This window comes from Limanda limanda, chromosome 15, assembly GCF_963576545.1.
Source record: "Limanda limanda chromosome 15, fLimLim1.1, whole genome shotgun sequence".
In the NCBI taxonomy this organism is placed as follows: Eukaryota; Metazoa; Chordata; class Actinopteri; order Pleuronectiformes; family Pleuronectidae; genus Limanda; species Limanda limanda.
The window spans coordinates 2,714,860-2,731,542 of NC_083650.1; the positions used below are offsets into that span (position 1 = coordinate 2,714,860).

Sequence of the window (16,683 nt, forward strand, 5' to 3'; positions counted from 1 at the left end):
ACCTGCACTTCCCTCTCCTGTCCAGCACGTAGCGACATCGAGCTGCAGATGAGCTCCCTCTCTCTCTCTCTCTCTCTCTCTCTCTCTCTCTCTCTCTCTCTCTCTCTCTCTCTGTAGAAGAAGAGCCGCAGCCTCTCAGCATCAGCACCAGACATCATCATCATCCTCCTCTTCCTCCTCCTCCTCCTCCGCCTCCGCCTCCTCTCTCCTCTCTCCTCTCTCCTCTCTCCACTGCGGATCCTCGGCCTGTTCTCTCCCGGACCTCCTCCAGCGGAAGACCCCGGCTCGTCATGGACAACTCCGGCAAAGAGAAGGAGGCCATGCAGCTGATGGCTGAAGCCGACAAGAAGGTCAAAAACTCCGGATCGTTCCTGGGAGGAATGTTCGGGTAAAGGCCGCTTGTCATTCTGTGTGTTTACCCGCCTGTGCCTCTCTCCGGTGGGGGAGGGATTCCTGCAGGGCCCGTCACTCTGCTGCTGCACCTCTGCTCCGACTGAAACACAGAAATCCTCCTCGTGTGTCTGCAGCATCCGGCGATGCTTTGCTAGAATTCTATATTTTTTTTATATTTCAGTTATTTCTATTCTGTACGTTCGGTGACATTATGTCCTTCTGCAGATTGTTCTCAGGATGATCATTCTGCCTGTGGCCGATAAATCAGTATAGTTGCGTGTCGTGGCCTGCGTGTCGTGGCCTGCGTGTCGTGCCCTGTCTCACGCAACACTGATGTAAACGTGGTGATGCGGGATCCTGCGGGATGTGAGAGGGGGGGTGGGGTTGTTGGGGGGCTGAGCTGCAGCGTGAGGCCGAGCCAGGGCTGTGGGGGGGCGGGCAGCGCAGCGCAGTGAGAGACGGTGATGCGGGGGCTGCGTGTGTGCGTGTGTGTGTATGTGTGTGTGCGTGTGCGTGTGCGTGTGTGTGTGTGTGCGTGTGTGTGTGTGCGTGCGTGCGTGCGTGCGTGCATGCGTGCGTGCGTGCGTGCGTGTGTGTGTGTGTGTGTGTGTGTGAGTGTGTGTGTGTGAGGGGGATGTTTGGAAACAAATTAGGACAGATAGATAGAATGATCCAGTTTGGCTTCATCATAATGTCGAACAACAGTAACATATTCTATACATTTATATGAATGTTGCATAAAGACAAATACAATATTAACTTGATGAAAGCACACACAATCTGCAGCATTTAAAAAACTAAAAGTTAAAAAAAATGATTTAAGAGTCCATTTAGAAATTCCATTAATTGATTTCTCAATTTAAAATATATAATTATTTTGATAATCATTTAAATCATGTATGAAGAATATTTTACAGCTTTTCACTTGAGAAGAAAACAGCAATAAATACAAATAAACAGTAAAAATCTAAATCATTTATAAATGAATGTATAAACTCATACAATAGTCTATTAAATTATATTTTGAAGAAGCTGTGATGATTACAAGCACATAGAAGGTACATGTCAGTATAATCGATTACTTTTAACCTTAATTGATACTTGAGTAATGCTGACTAATGCTTCAAATCTCAGACCTTTACTATTATGAAATATTCTCAGATGTAAAATCTTCTTCTTCCTCTCATGTCGTCTTTGCCCAAATCTTGAAAACCTCATCATATAAACATCCATGTTATAGATTATACACACAAACGTTTTCCATAATCAGAGAATGTCCTCAAACCTAAAATGGGTCACATCTGTTTTTCACCACACGTTTTCATCACCATGTTTTTTTAATGAGCCTCCGCCTCAAGTTAAATTCATTCAGGGTCGTTCAGTGGGTTGTTGGTCTGTGATGTCATAGATGAAATGATGTTATTGTGTGTTACAGGGGGAACCATAAGGTGGAGGATGCTTGTGAAATGTACGCCCGAGCAGCCAACATGTTTAAGATGGCAAAGAACTGGAGTGGTAGGTGACACACACACACACAAACACACACACACACACACACACACATACACACACACACACACACACACACACACACACACACACACACTTATCAGAGTATAAATGATTCACCAGCTCACAGGGAACATTGTATGACCATGTTCATCAGTCAGAGCTTTAGAAACACACAGTGACTGTAAAAGTGAAGTGACACACCGACGGCTGAAGGAACCAGCGTGACATCCAGCTGCGCCAATAATAGCTCACTGTGATCATGTTTCCAGATGTGTGTTTTGACGAGCTTCTGCTGTTGAATCGTGAAAAAACAGTCACAGTGAACAGTGAAAATTAGAGAATGAGGAATGTTTGGTCAAAGGTAGATGTAGAGCAGCTAGAGACAGAATTTGGATTTGATTTGCATTTGTTAAAGCTTGTGTGTGTGTCTGTGTGTGTGTAGCTGCAGGCAATGCATTCTGTCAGGCCGCCCGGCTTCACATGCAGCTCCAGAACAAACTGGACTCTGCCACCAGCTTCGTCGATGCCGGCAACGCCTACAAGAAGGCCGACCCCCAGGGTGAGTGAGCACTGCAGGTAAAACTAATGTGTCGGATGAAAAAAGTACGATATTTCCCCCTGAAATATACACAGCATTAAGTAGAAATACACAAGTTAAAGTACAAGTATCTGAGTAAACAGTATGACCTTAGTTACTTTTCAGCCCTGAACACAGAATAGATTTCGTGAGAGAATCTGAAAGTTGGCAGATCAGCTGTGGTGATTCCTGCCTCGTCATCTTTGGACGCATCGATCCATCAGATTATTGATTAGTCATCCCTCCAGTGTGTTACTGACCAACACACACACACTGTGCACTCAGAAACGCTGCGTCCGTGTTTCTCTCCTGTCTGACTCCGTGCAGTTCTTTTTGATTCTCACACAAGGTGAGAGCTTCTCAGACAGAGTCCGGACCCAGGGGGGGTGTTTCTTTCAGGATTAAACTGAGTCTCAGATTTGCTGGAGGAAAATTGACATGTGGGTTATGTTTCATCGGATCTGCACCTCCCCTGTGAGGAGCTTAATGAAACACTCACAGTGGGGGGGGGGGGGGCTGAGAGGGAAGACTTTTAATTTGACTCAGTGAACTCAGACGGCTTCAGCTCAGACGAGTTTCCTCGTATCAGACAATCAAACGTCTTATCTTGTGTTTCCAGAGGCCATCAACTGTTTAAACCAGGCCATCGACATCTACACCGACATGGTGAGTTCAGCCTCCAGTTTCCAGCTGCTGCCTCTGACCTCTGATCTCTGACCTCTGACCTCATCCCCTGTGTGTGTGTGTGTTTTACAGGGTCGTTTCACCATCGCAGCCAAACATCACATCACTATAGCGGAGGTTTACGAATCTGAGCTGGTTGATATTGAAAAGGTAAAGTGAAGCTCAAAGTATATATATTTTTTAAAACCTCTTTTACTGTTTCACACTGTGCGTTACACTCTTGTGTGTGTGTGTGTGTGTTTTCAGGGCATTGCTCACTATGAGCAGGCAGCAGATTACTACAAGGGAGAAGAATCTAACAGGTAAATTGTGTTCATAATTAAAACACACAGAATAGACACATGTCGTAAAGCCACAACCAGCACAGCCGATTCTATTTCACAAGCGACAAAATGGCAGCGAACGTTGACTCAGCAGTTTATTCAGCAGTTTCCAAATTAAATTTATCTTCCAGATGATTCTGACTACGTGTTGTCTGTTGAATGAAGCATTTTATCAAGGAAATACAAGATTATTCCTCAAGAAGATGTGATCAGGAAACGGGAGAGAGTGTTTTCAAGAGGCAAACTTGACTTAAAAGATAGAATATAAGGGGCATATAAAAACCTCTATATTTTTAATAGGTATATGTGGTTGAGACTTCTAAATCACAGCAACATTCAAAATAAAATACAAAGAGCACTCTGATGCCTGAGTTTAGATGATGTCACCATCACATCATCTAAAACTATTAAATACATTTGTACTTCACCTCAGCCTGTAAGAAGTAAATGTTTTGACTCTGAGGTGTTGACGATAGAAACCAACACGTTGAACCTTGTGTTTCTTTGTCTGTGTTTGTTTCAGCTCAGCCAACAAATGTCTCCTGAAGGTCGGACACTACAGCGCTCAGCTGGAGCAGTACCCCAAAGCTATCGAAATCTACGAACAGGTAACAGCTGCACCCCCCCGTTAATATCACTCTTATAATATTCAGTTATTGTGTATAAACTTATATTATACTTTGCGGTGTTAAAGTAATAACAATAGTGTGACTTATACAGACACACACAGACACACACAGTTCTATAATAAAAAAGATACAGTTCAAACATGGAACATCTGCAGATATAAGGTGCATCACCATAATTCAATCGATCATTAACATATTTGTGTGTATGTGTGTGTGTGTGTGTGTGTGTGTGTGTGTGTGTGTGTGTGTGTGTGTGTGTGTGTGTGTGTGTGTGTGTTTGTGTGTGTGTTTGTGTGTGTGTGTGTGTGCATGCTTGTGTGTGTGTTTCAGGTTGCCATGAGCACCATGGACAATCCTTTGTTGAAGTACAACGCTAAAGAGTATTTCTTCAAGGCCTCGCTGTGTCACTTCATAGTGGACGAACTGAATGCCAAGGTAACACACACACACACCAACACACACACACATTGATATGTTGTACTATGATACATATCAGACCTGCATCCTGATCTTAGTGACTGATTCCTTGTGCTCTTGTGTGTTGCAGTTGGCCCTTGAGAGATACGAGGAGATGTTTCCAGCTTTCTCAGACTCCAGAGAGCTCAAACTGTTAAAGGTACCTGTTGTTTCAGATCTGAAGTCATCATGTTCAATCTGTTTCTTTGGTCCAGGCTGAAAAAAGGTTTCTTAAAATCTACTGCATGGATGGTTATGAAATACAGCTTCACTGAGCTGCTCCACATTATTGTCTTATTATCTGTTTCTATTAATTTCTCACTTTCTAAACCCAAACACGTTCTGTTCAAATCTGCACTTGCGTATATATCCGGGGAAGAGTTTTGATCCATTGAAATCCTCATAAAACATTTAATCACAAAAACAATGCTTTTGTTTATATAACTTCCAATTCTGCATGAATATCGTGTGAAGGATTATTTCTGCTACTGTGCCATTCAAATATAATGTTTCCTTTTTTAATGCTGGATAAATTAGACAGTGGTTTAGATAAGGAATACGCATATTTAATAAAGAAACTTGAATACGCACAGATACACACAAAGCTGAAAAGTAATAATTAAAAGAGATTTTATAAAATTCCCAAAAATCCATGTACAAAACATTATAGAAAAACAGTCACTGTGTTTGTTGCCATTAAAAAAACTTTTAAAAAATGTTTTGGAGTCAAACGCGTCATCGACCTTATTGAGGTCATCTGCCTCTCCTGAGAATTCAAACTCTCTCTCCTCTGTGTTGGTGGAAAATATTAATCTTTCCATTCCGTTGCACCAGAAACTGCTAGAAGCCCACGAGGAGCAGAACTGCGAGGCGTTCACCGAGGCCGTCAAGGACTTCGACTCGGTGTCTCGTCTGGACCAGTGGCTGACCACCATGCTGCTGCGCATCAAGAAGACCATCCAAGGAGACGCCGGGGACCTGAAATAGACCCATCTAAAGAGGAGGGGGTGTGAAGGAGGGAGGGAGGGAGGGAGAGAAGGGGCAAGAGCAGATTATGGCGCAGGGGGGGTTGTTGATTAAAGAGAAGGAAGGGAGAAGTAAGGAAAGCGAGCAAGGAGAAGGAAGGATGAATATAAAGGAATAAAGGAGGGACGGGTGAGGGAGTTTACAGCTGTAGATATGCGTCTGCATGTGACCCCCCCCCTCAACAAACTAAGCATCACCTTTAAAACCACCTTGACCCCCCCCCCCCCCCCCTGCAGTATTGTTCTCGTAACACTGGACAGAAATGTACGTAAGAAAGAATGGTATAAAAAAAAAAAAGAGTGTGTGCGTGAGAGAGAGAGAAAGTATTTGTGGGGAAAGTGTGAGATTTATGAATATATATATATATGTAATTGATAAAGGGATAATAATGTTATTTAAGAGATAATTGATATTTATTGTCAATACTGAAAATATTGTTTATTGTATATTATGGTGCTCAGTGTTACGGTTTGTCTTAATATTTTAGGTATTAGCCCCTCTGCTCTTTTCTCTTCTCTTCCCCTTTGCTTCCTCTCCTCCTTCCTCCTCTTCTTCCTCTGTCTTCCCTCGTTCCTCTCCTCGCCCCCCCCCGGCCCCATCGGATCAGTGATATCACCCACTTGTGGTTCTTTGTGTTGAGGCGGTCGGTCAGTGCGGTTCGCCACCGGCGCCGACGCCTTGTCACCGCCTTGTTTGTGCATGTCTGTTGTCGTGTGGATTTAAGTGTTCTCCGTGTATCGTGCTGACGTGTGAAGAACATACATGTAGCCTGGTATCATTTGCGTGAACTCAGTAAATATGTACCTCAGATACCGAGTTGAAATTAAAAACACCATCGTTCCAGATGTCTGACTTTTATTTATTTTCAACATGGACACAGAACATCTTTGTTTAATGATTATTTTTCATTTGGTTTTGGAGACAGATCTATTATTCATCTCTTAGCTGATGTGCTGGCTCAAAGTAAAAGCTGGCTGGTAAATAACAGTGACTATTTGAGAAGCTATAGTCACATCATGTCTGCACAAATGACTTCATTAAATCTCCATGAAATCAGTACTAATTTGAAATAAATCAAGAAATTCGCAATACTGACATTTTATCATTTGCAGCTTTTAACGTCTTGAAAATACAGATTTTAGTTGCACTCTACACGTCAATATAAATTCAAACAGATAGGATCTTGATTTGATTTGACTGAGCTGATTTCAGCTTAAATACACATTCAATTAATTGATCAAACCCTTGAATCGTCGCTGTAACTGATGACTGATGAATGTAAACAACAGGTGAAGCTTTAGGATCTTTGTCCACAGAGGATATTTTCTTTTACTCCTCAAAATAACAGATAGGTGCATGTATTGTTTGGTTTGGGGGTCTTTATTAAAAAAGTAAAGTAAGTTTGCGACAGCAGCTGAATTTCTTTGACTCGACCTTTTACTTTTTTCTTTATTTCACCAAGAAGAGTGCAAGTATATTCTGAAACCTCAAGAGGACGCTGTTGTCAATGAGGGTGAATATTTTGTGTTTGTGAATATTGTTGTCATGATATAAACAAGATACAGAATAAGATTTAATCATAATACTATAAAGCTCTAAACTCAATTTAATGTCGTGTAAGCATTAGTCAGTCACATATTTAATCTGCATATATTAACTATGTGTGCACAACTAATTCAAAGACAATAAAATATCATATTTTGGGACTTTACATTTGTATTTATAAGCGTAAAAACGATCCACTAATCGATTCAGGTGCAGGTGTTCTGAAGAAATGTGTTCCCACATCAAATCTGTTTACGTTGGTTGTTTGTTATCAGCGAGTTAACTGGTTAATTTTAAACCAGCTCAATTTAAAATGTTTATTTTTTATTCAACTAACTGGTTTAGTTGTTTTTACCATAGACATATGATATCTATGGTTTTTACCAGTTCGCTAAATTCAAACGGTGACACCAAATCACGCGGGGGACGAATCTCGCCGTAGCACCTGCAGTATATTACCCACAATGCCCCTTGGCGGACTGAATTCTAGCGACACGGGTTTCCGGCGGAAATCGTCTGTGCACTTCCGCTGCTCCCTCGCGCTCGTGTCGTCAGTTGTTTAGTTTTTGTCGTGTTGTCGTGAAAGCGACTCTCCGGATTCTTCCCGCGGAGGAAAGCGAGAGAAGCAGCCGCCGCCATGCCGCGCATCATGATCAAGGGAGGAGTGTGGCGCAACACCGAGGTACGAAGCTAACACGGCTAGCTGCGTTAGCTCCGGGGGGCTAACCCGGCAGTGTAAACCGACGGGTCCTAGCTAGCATGAGGCTAGCTGCGTTAGCTCCAGATGCTAACCCGGCAGTATAAACCTATGGGTCCTAGCTAGCATGAGCTAGCTGCTAGCCTAGCATCGTTTGAGCTCCACGGTGGAGCTGCAAACTACTTTAGTTTTGTGCACACGAGAAGAAAACTGAGCCAGAAATGTGTGATTCTGTCGGATCGAAGCCAAACTGGATTATAAACAGAACTCAGGGGCAACTACACATTTTCCTTCACGTTAGACACAAACACATCTGAAGTCCGACATCATCTGTGGTTCACCAGTAAAGGGAATCGATCCTAGAACTAAAAGAGATTATAAGATTAGATCAACTTCAGTGATCACTCACTTGTTACTGCAACAGACAGGAGAACACGTGGAAATATAAAACAGCCAATTAAGTTAAATACAAATTCATCATATGCAACATAAATATAATATGCATGATTCACTACAGACAGAATATATGTGGATAGAAAAAAACTTGAGTAAAGTGCAGGACAGAAGAATTGCATGAGGATATTTGCAGTGTTTGTGTAAAATGAGATATCAAAATAACCCTTAACTCTTATGCGTATGTAGACTGTTGTAATATTATAGGAAGGTATCATGTACAATATGAGTTTTAAAACTGTTGTGTCGTGATGATTGATATGTATCATGAGCTAATGTAATGTTATTCCATATTCTAAGGCCTTATAATCAAGTAAAAGTTAACAATGCAGTTATTGTTATTGTTTTGTCTGTCTGTCCTGATGCCATAAGTTCTGTCTGACTAATACATACAAGAAGAACCCAAACTAATAAATAACAATAATCTTTTACCTCAGATACATGTGAAAGGTTGGATCAGAATATTGTACTCATGACTTTATGCATATGATGTGTGTCTGTGTTTGTTTCTCGTTATTAAAATTTGACAATCTTTCCAGGATGAGATCCTCAAAGCGGCGGTGATGAAATATGGGAAAAACCAGTGGTCTCGTATCGCTTCCCTTCTTCACCGAAAGTCTGCCAAACAGTGTAAAGCCAGATGGTGAGTTCCACACGCAGATGTGTGTTTGCTTTGCACACAAGATCAATGAGAAGACTTGGCCACAATGAGGGTGATTCACCTTGGGTTTGTGTGTCTGCAGGTACGAGTGGCTCGACCCCAGCATTAAGAAAACAGAATGGTCCAGAGAAGAGGAGGAGAAACTTCTTCATTTGGCCAAACTGATGCCAACTCAGTGGAGGACCATCGCTCCCATCATAGGACGCACTGCTGCCCAGTGTCTGGAGCACTATGAATACTTGCTGTACGTTTCTACACGACCTGACACATATTTATACATATGCTTAACATTAACACACAGACACTTTAACCGTTATGACAGGTGAATTAGCTAAATCAATGTGCAAAGCAAAGTCTTGTTCAGCAGCAAAGTTGGAAATGCAGTTGACAGTAAATTGTTATTGTGTGTTTTAGAGACAAAGCAGCACAAAGGGACAATGAGGAGGAAGTGGGAGATGATCCCAGGAAGTTAAAACCAGGGGAGATCGACCCGAACCCTGAAACCAAACCTGCCAGACCCGACCCTGTGGACATGGACGAAGGTACAGTAACTTTTCATGTTGTCACAGACGGTGATGAAGAGACTAATGTTTCCAGAAAGCTCTGTTTAAACATTATTCAATAACTGAGACAGAATTAGGTCTTCTTTCGTTTGTGGCAGAGATAGATAATGTTTTCATTTTGAGTGTAGAATCATGTGAAGGCTTGTTCTTTTCTGGTTGTGGCTGTATGAGACAACAGTTTAAAACTTTACACTCAGGTGTATAACACTAAATTCATTGTGTGTGCCTGTGTGTGTTTGTCTGTAGATGAGCTGGAGATGCTGTCAGAGGCCAGAGCTCGACTCGCCAACACCCAGGGCAAGAAAGCCAAGAGGAAGGCCAGAGAGAAACAGCTGGAAGAAGCCAGGTCAGACTGAGTCCATACGCTTCAGTTTGTTTGTTTGAAAACACTTTCTCTACTTTTCTTAATTTCTACTAATATGTGGTAAAAGTGATCTTAATTAACTGTTCACTTCACATCCTGCTGCAGGCGGTTGGCTGCTCTGCAGAAGCGCAGAGAGCTGAGAGCAGCAGGAATTGACATTCAGAAGAAGAGGAAGAAGAAGAGAGGAGTGGACTACAATGCTGAAGTCCCCTTTGAAAAGAAACCTGCATCGGTAGCCAGAGCTTAATATTATTACAATATTATATCATTTAATGTTACTAATGGTTTGTTGTTTTGTAATTGAACTTATTAACCTATTGTGGACTTTTAATTTGAAGGGTTTCTATGACACGAGCATGGAGGAGTACAACCCTCTGGAGCCAAACTTCAAACGACTCAGACAACAGCACCTGGACGGAGAACTACGCAAGTCAGTGTCATGATTCTCTGTGTTGTATACACACACGCAGTTACTCACACTGCACAGCATTACTTTAAATGTATGAGCTTCATTCACAAACCTTTATTTGTTTGTAGTGATCGTGAGGAGAAAGACAGGAAGAAAGATAGAGCAAAGATCAAGAAGAAGAAGGAAAGCGATCTGCCGTCGGCCATCCTTCAAACCAGCGGCGTGGCCGAGTTCACCAAGAAACGCTCCAAGCTGGTTCTACCTGCACCACAGGTAACAGCTCAGGGAACTTCACCCTCTCAAACACGTGGACATGCGTCAAACTTGTCCTGTCAAAGAAAACTGAGTGATTTATATTTAACTTGTATTCATAGATCAGTGATGCTGAGTTGGAGGAGGTGGTGAAGTTGGGCGTCGCCAGTGAGGTCGCCCGTCAGGCTGCGGAGGAAAGTGAAAGTGGAAACTCGGCCTCGTCCACTCTCCTGTCAGAGTACAGTCTCACCAACAACATGTCCCAGGGACTGCGTACCCCGCGCACCCCCACTGTCCAGGACAGGATACATCAGGTAACAGAGATTCACATCAATCAATCAATCATTTTATTTGTATTGCCCATATTCACAACACATAACACTTTATATTTGGTTTTCGCTCCATAATAATATATTTAAAAGATATTTTTTGTTGATCTGTTTATGCCAACCTGTCACTGATTAATTCGGTCTTTATTAAACGAAAGACAAGTGTATTGAAACTGGGCAAAAACTAAATGTTAGGTTTATCATTTTAAGTCTTTGTCTCAAAGTTTTATCCAAATTCAAATTGTTCTCCTTTGGCTCATGAACTGGTTAATTGCACAAAATGTCTCAAATTTGTCCTTTTGTTTTCCTTACAAATATTAGCATGTGTAGAATTCTCGTATCCTGTAAAATCTTCATCGTGCACAGTTTCGATCTGCAGCTTTTGATATCCATCTCCTTTCTCTGTTTGTTTGCAGGAAGCCCAGAACCTGATGGCTCTGACCAACATCGACACTCCTCTGAAGGGCGGCCTTAACACGCCGCTGCACGAGAGCGACTTCAGTGGAGTGACGCCGAAGGGGCAGCAGATCCAGACGCCCAACACCGTGCTCAGTACTCCATTCAGGTGAACGCCACTCTTATACCCTAACCCAACACATGAAGATGCTCGACCAGCCGATTCAGTACATGTTGACGTTCATGGACTTGTCCTCTCGAACAGATCTCCTGCACCCGGTCAGGGGTCAGAGGGCATGACCCCTGTAGCCGGAGGGGTAATGACTCCACGTGGGATCGTTACCCCGGGTTCGACCCCGGCTCGCACACCTCTGAGAGACAACCTGAATATTAACAGCGAGGAGAATCTGGCTGACCCTGCGTTCGCTAAACACATGGTAAAATCATTACACACATGTAATACTGTAAATACACAACACACTTGTTAATATATGGATTGTTTTCTGATGCCAGATGTTTGTTTTCTATGAACTACAAACTAACTGTTGTCGTTCTCCTCCACACACAGCTGAGGGAAAGCCTGCAGCAGCTGAGGCAGGGCCTGATCGGACTTCCTCTTCCCAAGAATGACTTTGAGATCGTTCTTCCTGAAAACGCAGAGAAAGAACTTGAAGAAACGGAGACGGAGAGCGGCTACATCGAGGACTCGGCCGACATAGAGTCGCGCAAACAGGTACACAAGCACTGGAGTTGTTTTGCGGGGCGGGGGATATCTCTATGACATGAAATCAAATGTATGATCCTGTAGTTTAAATAAAGTTTGCGACGCGACAGTTTACCGTTGGTGTTGTTGTGTGTGTCAGGCTGTGCGGGATGCAGAGAGAGAGAAGGAGCTGAAGCTGCGACACACTTCTGTTCAGAGAAGTCTCCCCAGACCCACTGAGGTAACACTTACACACACACACACACACACACACACACACACTTCCTGAAGGTTTAATCAAGCTGACAATTTAACATGTTTGACTCTTTGGACACTTTGTTTTTCAGTGTATTTGTCAGTGTAAATTCTGGGCTTACGAAAAGGACACTTTTATGTGATTAAATATAATGAGACTAAATATAGTGAGTGTCATGACTGTTCTTATGTACAGGGTTCGTACGGTCATGGAAAACCTGGAAAAGTCATGGAATTTTAAAATGTGTTTTTCCAGACCTGGAAAAGTCATGGAAAAAAATAATCTCCCAAAAGTTTTGGAAAAGTCATGGAAATTTGTTATATTCATATTTTCATGTCGTTCATTTTAGGGATGGGCATAATTAATAGACGATCGATTTATTGATCATTAAGAATTGCGTAAATTAAATTTTTTCATCGTTGAAAACTATTGCATGTTCGCTATGTGGCAGGAGGTCGGAATATCCGAGTTGCCCTGAACGCAGCACAGGGAGGATGTTAGCAGCTGGGGGAAGCAGCCCGGCGCTAGACTCCGCTGCTCGGCTTCATGTCCGCACACGGACCCTCAGTCCACGGGGAAGGGCACCCAGACAGACCCGGGTCTGGATGAGGGGTTCCGGGAGTGAGGGCGTGACAACGACCGGACTGATCAACCGGACTGAACCGTCAACTCGAGCTAGCTCTCAGCGGCTAGCTGCTGCTCTCATCGGGGATTAAGAGTACAGCAGCGCATATTTTCAAGTGTAACATTGAACTGATCCCGTTTAACTGCCACAAGAGTTGTTCATCTTGTAATAAAGACCCAATGAGGAAACACGCGGTGTTTTTTCTATTTTCACTGCATTTAAATATAGCCTATAAATAGTGAATTTTAATATAAAAATATTAATGATTAATCGAAAATCGATCGTTAATTCTCCTGATGATCCATTAAGACAATTTAATCGAATGCCCATCCCTAGTTCATTTACGCTGAGTTTTAAATAATTCATATGCTTTTAAAGAAATACGCTCAAAATATAAGCAGGCATACTTGGGTTTGTGTCATCTAAGGTATACTGTATGCCTTGGAATTCTTATTAGTTAGTTTGAATACTACTTTTTGTCACTTTTTTGCGTATACACCGAGATTTCACAAAATGTTCGGTCATGGAATTTGGTTTAAAGTTATTGAAAAGTCATGGAAATCCATTGGTCAAATGTGTATGAACCCTGTATGTAAAAGCCACTTTTGTTGTGATTGTTTTCATGGTTTATTAATTCTGGGTGGTTTTATTTAAACTGTGAGACCTTTGATTAGCTTCGGAATTAACATGTCACCTCTCGTCTCTGCAGGTGAACGAGTCCGTCCTCCGTCCCGCCTCCAATGAGCAACTACCCGACCTCCAGTTGGCCGAGGAGATGATCAAACAGGAAATGATCACCATGCTGCACCACGACTGCCTGCACCACCCGTCGACCAACGCAGCCACCCAGCTGCAGCGCGGCAAACCCAGAGGCCCCACCTCCACGTCCAACAACGCGTCGCACATCGCCTACCTGGAAACACACTCCTACAAGCCAATCAGCACCGAGGATATGGACCAGGTAACACACACACTATCATGTCTCTGTATCTGTATGAATCTGCCTGTCTGTAGATGTCTGTGCTTTAGAGGTGCTTGTTAATGACTCTGTGAATCTGTGTGGTCTGTTAACAAACAGGCTAAAGTGATACTGGCTGCAGAAATGGAGGTGGTGAAGATGGGAATGGGCCACGGTGACCTCAGCATGGAGGCCTACAGCCAGGTGTGGGAGGAGTGCTATGGACAGGTGAGACTGAATCCAAACCGCTGCTCTTTCACTGCGACCTCGTAGACACGTGGACTAAAGATAAACTACCTTCCTCCTCATGTCATCAGCCTTTTATTGATCTGTCTCCCTCTTCCTGCAGGTGTTATATCTACCTGGTCAGAACAGATACACCCGAGCTAACCTGGCTTCAAAGAAAGACCGTATTGAAAGCTTTGAGAAGAAACTAGAGGTGAGGAACCACACAGAGTTCATGTTCTCCAGGAGCAGAACACACCTTGAAACCTTTATAAGCTTCTACAGAGGAGCTAGAAACATTAAAGTCTGTGTGTTCGTCTCCCTCCAGATGAACCGTGGTCACATGACAGCCGAGGCCAGGAGAGCAGCGAAGCTTGAGAAGAAACTCAAGATCCTGCTGGGAGGGTTTCAGTCCAGAGCGCTGGGGCTCCTGAAGCAGCACAATGAACTCTGGGAACAGGTACTGAAGGAGTTTCATAGCAACACGAATAAATAAACATCAGCTCTTAATTTATTCTTCAACTTGAAGATGGTGAAGTGAATTCGTAATTTTATCTTTACCTTAAATAATGGTGTCATCACATGTTCTTTTCATGTTTGAACTCAACAGCTATTATACGACTTCAAACACGAAAGTCTTATCTTCATGTTACAGAACATTTTTTCGTTAATTATTTAAGATGATAAGTTCCCTTTACAGACTTTTCAGATATTGTGGTGACTTTTATTCTGTGATTAAAAAATCCCCTTGATGTGTCCACTAGGTGGAGCAAGCAGCTACAGAGCTCCAGACCTTCACTCAGCTGAAGAAACACGAGGACACTGCCATCCCCAGGAGAAAAGAGGTATCGCACAACAGAATGAGTGTAGAACTCAGTCGCTCTCATCTGCAACATCGGTTACTCCAATCAGATGAATAGTTTGGCCTTAAAAGTTGCAGAATTCTAGTCAATTAGTTGATGATGAATCATTTAAGACATTTATCAAACAACAAAATCTGGAATTCCTCTGTTCAGTGACCATTTTACATCTATGAGCTTCTGTATTTCTGCATTATGCACAGATTTAGAAGTATTGAGTTAAGTTGTCATTAATAAAAATACACAACATAGTGTAACTCAAGTTAAGAGAAACTCAATGACCATGAAGTTCAATTAACACCTATATCAGTTTAGGAGTATCCAACAACATGGAACCTGAGTGTAGACGAACCATTAATAAATACAACAATTTCTTTATAGTTTAACAGTATGTTTCCTTACACAGCTTCAGATGTTTAAAAATGCTGAAATAAATTGCAGGAGTGTTGAACCAATCCTCGGTGCTGTAGCCCCCCCCCCCCCCCCCAAGCCTTCTGCCCTCGCCCCTCGAGCAGGGACTTTCTGTGCTGATGGAACAAAAAAAAATCCCCTGACACTTAAATTAGACCCTGATCCCTGCGGTGGAAAGGCATGAAGGTTCCAAGTTCCTGGAGCAAATTCCTGCGTTGAAAACTTATCTCGTATCTAAATGACCTCGAGCAGCTTGATCTGCACCACGTCGTGTAAAAACGTTTTCATCTCGGCTCGTAGTGGACAAGATATCTGGAAACGATTTTGCTGTTAAAGATCTGCAGTCGATTATCAATAGAACCCTCAGAAGATTAAACTCACACAAAATCTAATTAACACACGTAAGGATGATGCTGTCAGATTATGTTTTGGTGCATTATTGTGTTTTGTGGCGTGACCAGTCAATGATCTATATCTCACTGTGTCTGTGTGTGTTTCAGGCTCTGCGGGAGGACGTGGAGCGGCAGATGGAGAGAGAGAGGGAGCTGCAGCAGAGATATGGAGAGTTGCTGATGGACAGAGAGTCGCTGGTCAACAGTGCTCAAAAGTACTGAGCAACACACACACATTCATACAAACAACACACATTCATACAAACTACACACATTCATACACTGACGTCAAAGTGACAGTAGCGGTGAGAAACTCAAACAAATTGTCAATCAACGAGTCGTCATCGTAATTACTTCATGTCATTTTCAAATGATTCAAAGATAATGGCAGTTCCACATATTAGCCCCGCCTACATGTGCCCATGTTGCTATTATGTCACAAGCTGAGTTCTGAGGATGCTCAGTAGTCTGTTGTGTTTCTGTGTTAGTGACCAATAAAGTTTCTTTTCAACTATGACAAGCCTGCAGTGTGTTTTTCAATCTGGGAAATTATAACAAGCTGATAAATTTCAACCGGTTTACTGGAAACTCTTTATTAAAGCAATGAAACAAAAAGAATAAATGTATTTTGCTGGGACATGGATGATTCCTTTGACCACCATATTCTAAACAGGTCATCCAACCATGAGTTTAGGGAATGTGTAAAAAATCCCTCAAGCTGTTAATATTACGTTCAAGAAAAAAAACATGAACCTACTTTGTGAGGTGACCTTTGACCTCCCAGATCTAAATTAGTTAATCTGAGTCAAAGTGAACATTTGTGCCATATAGCAGGGACTTGACCTTTTGCCTCTCAAGCTTAATAGGCCAACAGCTGATCAGTTCATGTTTGAGTCCAATTGAACGTTTTGCAGTTGCTATCATGAAAACACTTTAATTCACCGTTTTCTTTAGTATGTATGTTTTTCAATCTGGGAAATTATA

General features: G+C 42.4%; 2 protein-coding genes across 5 annotated transcripts; both read left to right on the plus strand.

The window, feature by feature from the left end:
* Positions 1-290: 290 nt before the first annotated feature.
* Positions 291-5,561, plus strand: napba (N-ethylmaleimide-sensitive factor attachment protein, beta a). 4 transcript variants are annotated; one of them, XM_061087556.1, is made up of 11 exons: positions 291-388; positions 1,776-1,778; positions 1,829-1,908; positions 2,348-2,464; positions 3,102-3,148; positions 3,239-3,316; positions 3,413-3,468; positions 4,013-4,097; positions 4,449-4,553; positions 4,666-4,734; positions 5,409-5,561. In XM_061087556.1, exons 1-11 carry the CDS (start codon positions 291-293, stop codon positions 5,559-5,561), a joined length of 891 nt encoding a protein of 296 aa, XP_060943539.1. The 4 variants fall into 4 exon arrangements, with proteins under 4 accessions (XP_060943539.1, XP_060943540.1, XP_060943541.1 ...); XM_061087557.1 differs by lacking the exon at positions 1,776-1,778; XM_061087558.1 differs by lacking the exons at positions 1,776-1,778; positions 2,348-2,464.
* A 2,106-nt stretch (positions 5,562-7,667) lies between these two features.
* Positions 7,668-16,219, plus strand: cdc5l (CDC5 cell division cycle 5-like (S. pombe)). The gene is made up of 19 exons (XM_061086922.1): positions 7,668-7,827; positions 8,835-8,938; positions 9,039-9,200; positions 9,371-9,498; positions 9,766-9,865; positions 9,989-10,115; positions 10,222-10,313; positions 10,421-10,565; positions 10,667-10,858; positions 11,290-11,438; positions 11,535-11,706; positions 11,838-12,002; positions 12,133-12,213; positions 13,563-13,814; positions 13,932-14,039; positions 14,161-14,250; positions 14,365-14,496; positions 14,801-14,881; positions 15,808-16,219. Exons 1-19 carry the CDS (start codon positions 7,783-7,785, stop codon positions 15,919-15,921), a joined length of 2,439 nt encoding a protein of 812 aa, XP_060942905.1. The 5' UTR covers positions 7,668-7,782; the 3' UTR covers positions 15,922-16,219.
* Positions 16,220-16,683: the final 464 nt, after the last annotated feature.

What these genes read in the sequence shown, in the direction of transcription:
- napba (XM_061087556.1), top strand. Translation starts at nt 291, where the DNA reads ATGGACAACTCCGGCAAAGAGAAGGAGGCCATGCAGCTGATGGCTGAA. An exon ending in GATGGCAAAGAACTGGAGTG is followed by an intron (nt 1,909 to 2,347) that starts GTAGGTGACACA and finishes GTGTGTGTGTAG; the next exon opens with CTGCAGGCAATGCATTCTGT. An exon ending in GAGAGCTCAAACTGTTAAAG is followed by an intron (nt 4,735 to 5,408) that starts GTACCTGTTGTT and finishes CCGTTGCACCAG; the next exon opens with AAACTGCTAGAAGCCCACGA.
- cdc5l (XM_061086922.1), top strand. Translation starts at nt 7,783, where the DNA reads ATGCCGCGCATCATGATCAAGGGAGGAGTGTGGCGCAACACCGAG. An exon ending in GCACCGAGGATATGGACCAG is followed by an intron (nt 13,815 to 13,931) that starts GTAACACACACA and finishes GTTAACAAACAG; the next exon opens with GCTAAAGTGATACTGGCTGC. An exon ending in CCATCCCCAGGAGAAAAGAG is followed by an intron (nt 14,882 to 15,807) that starts GTATCGCACAAC and finishes TGTGTGTTTCAG; the next exon opens with GCTCTGCGGGAGGACGTGGA.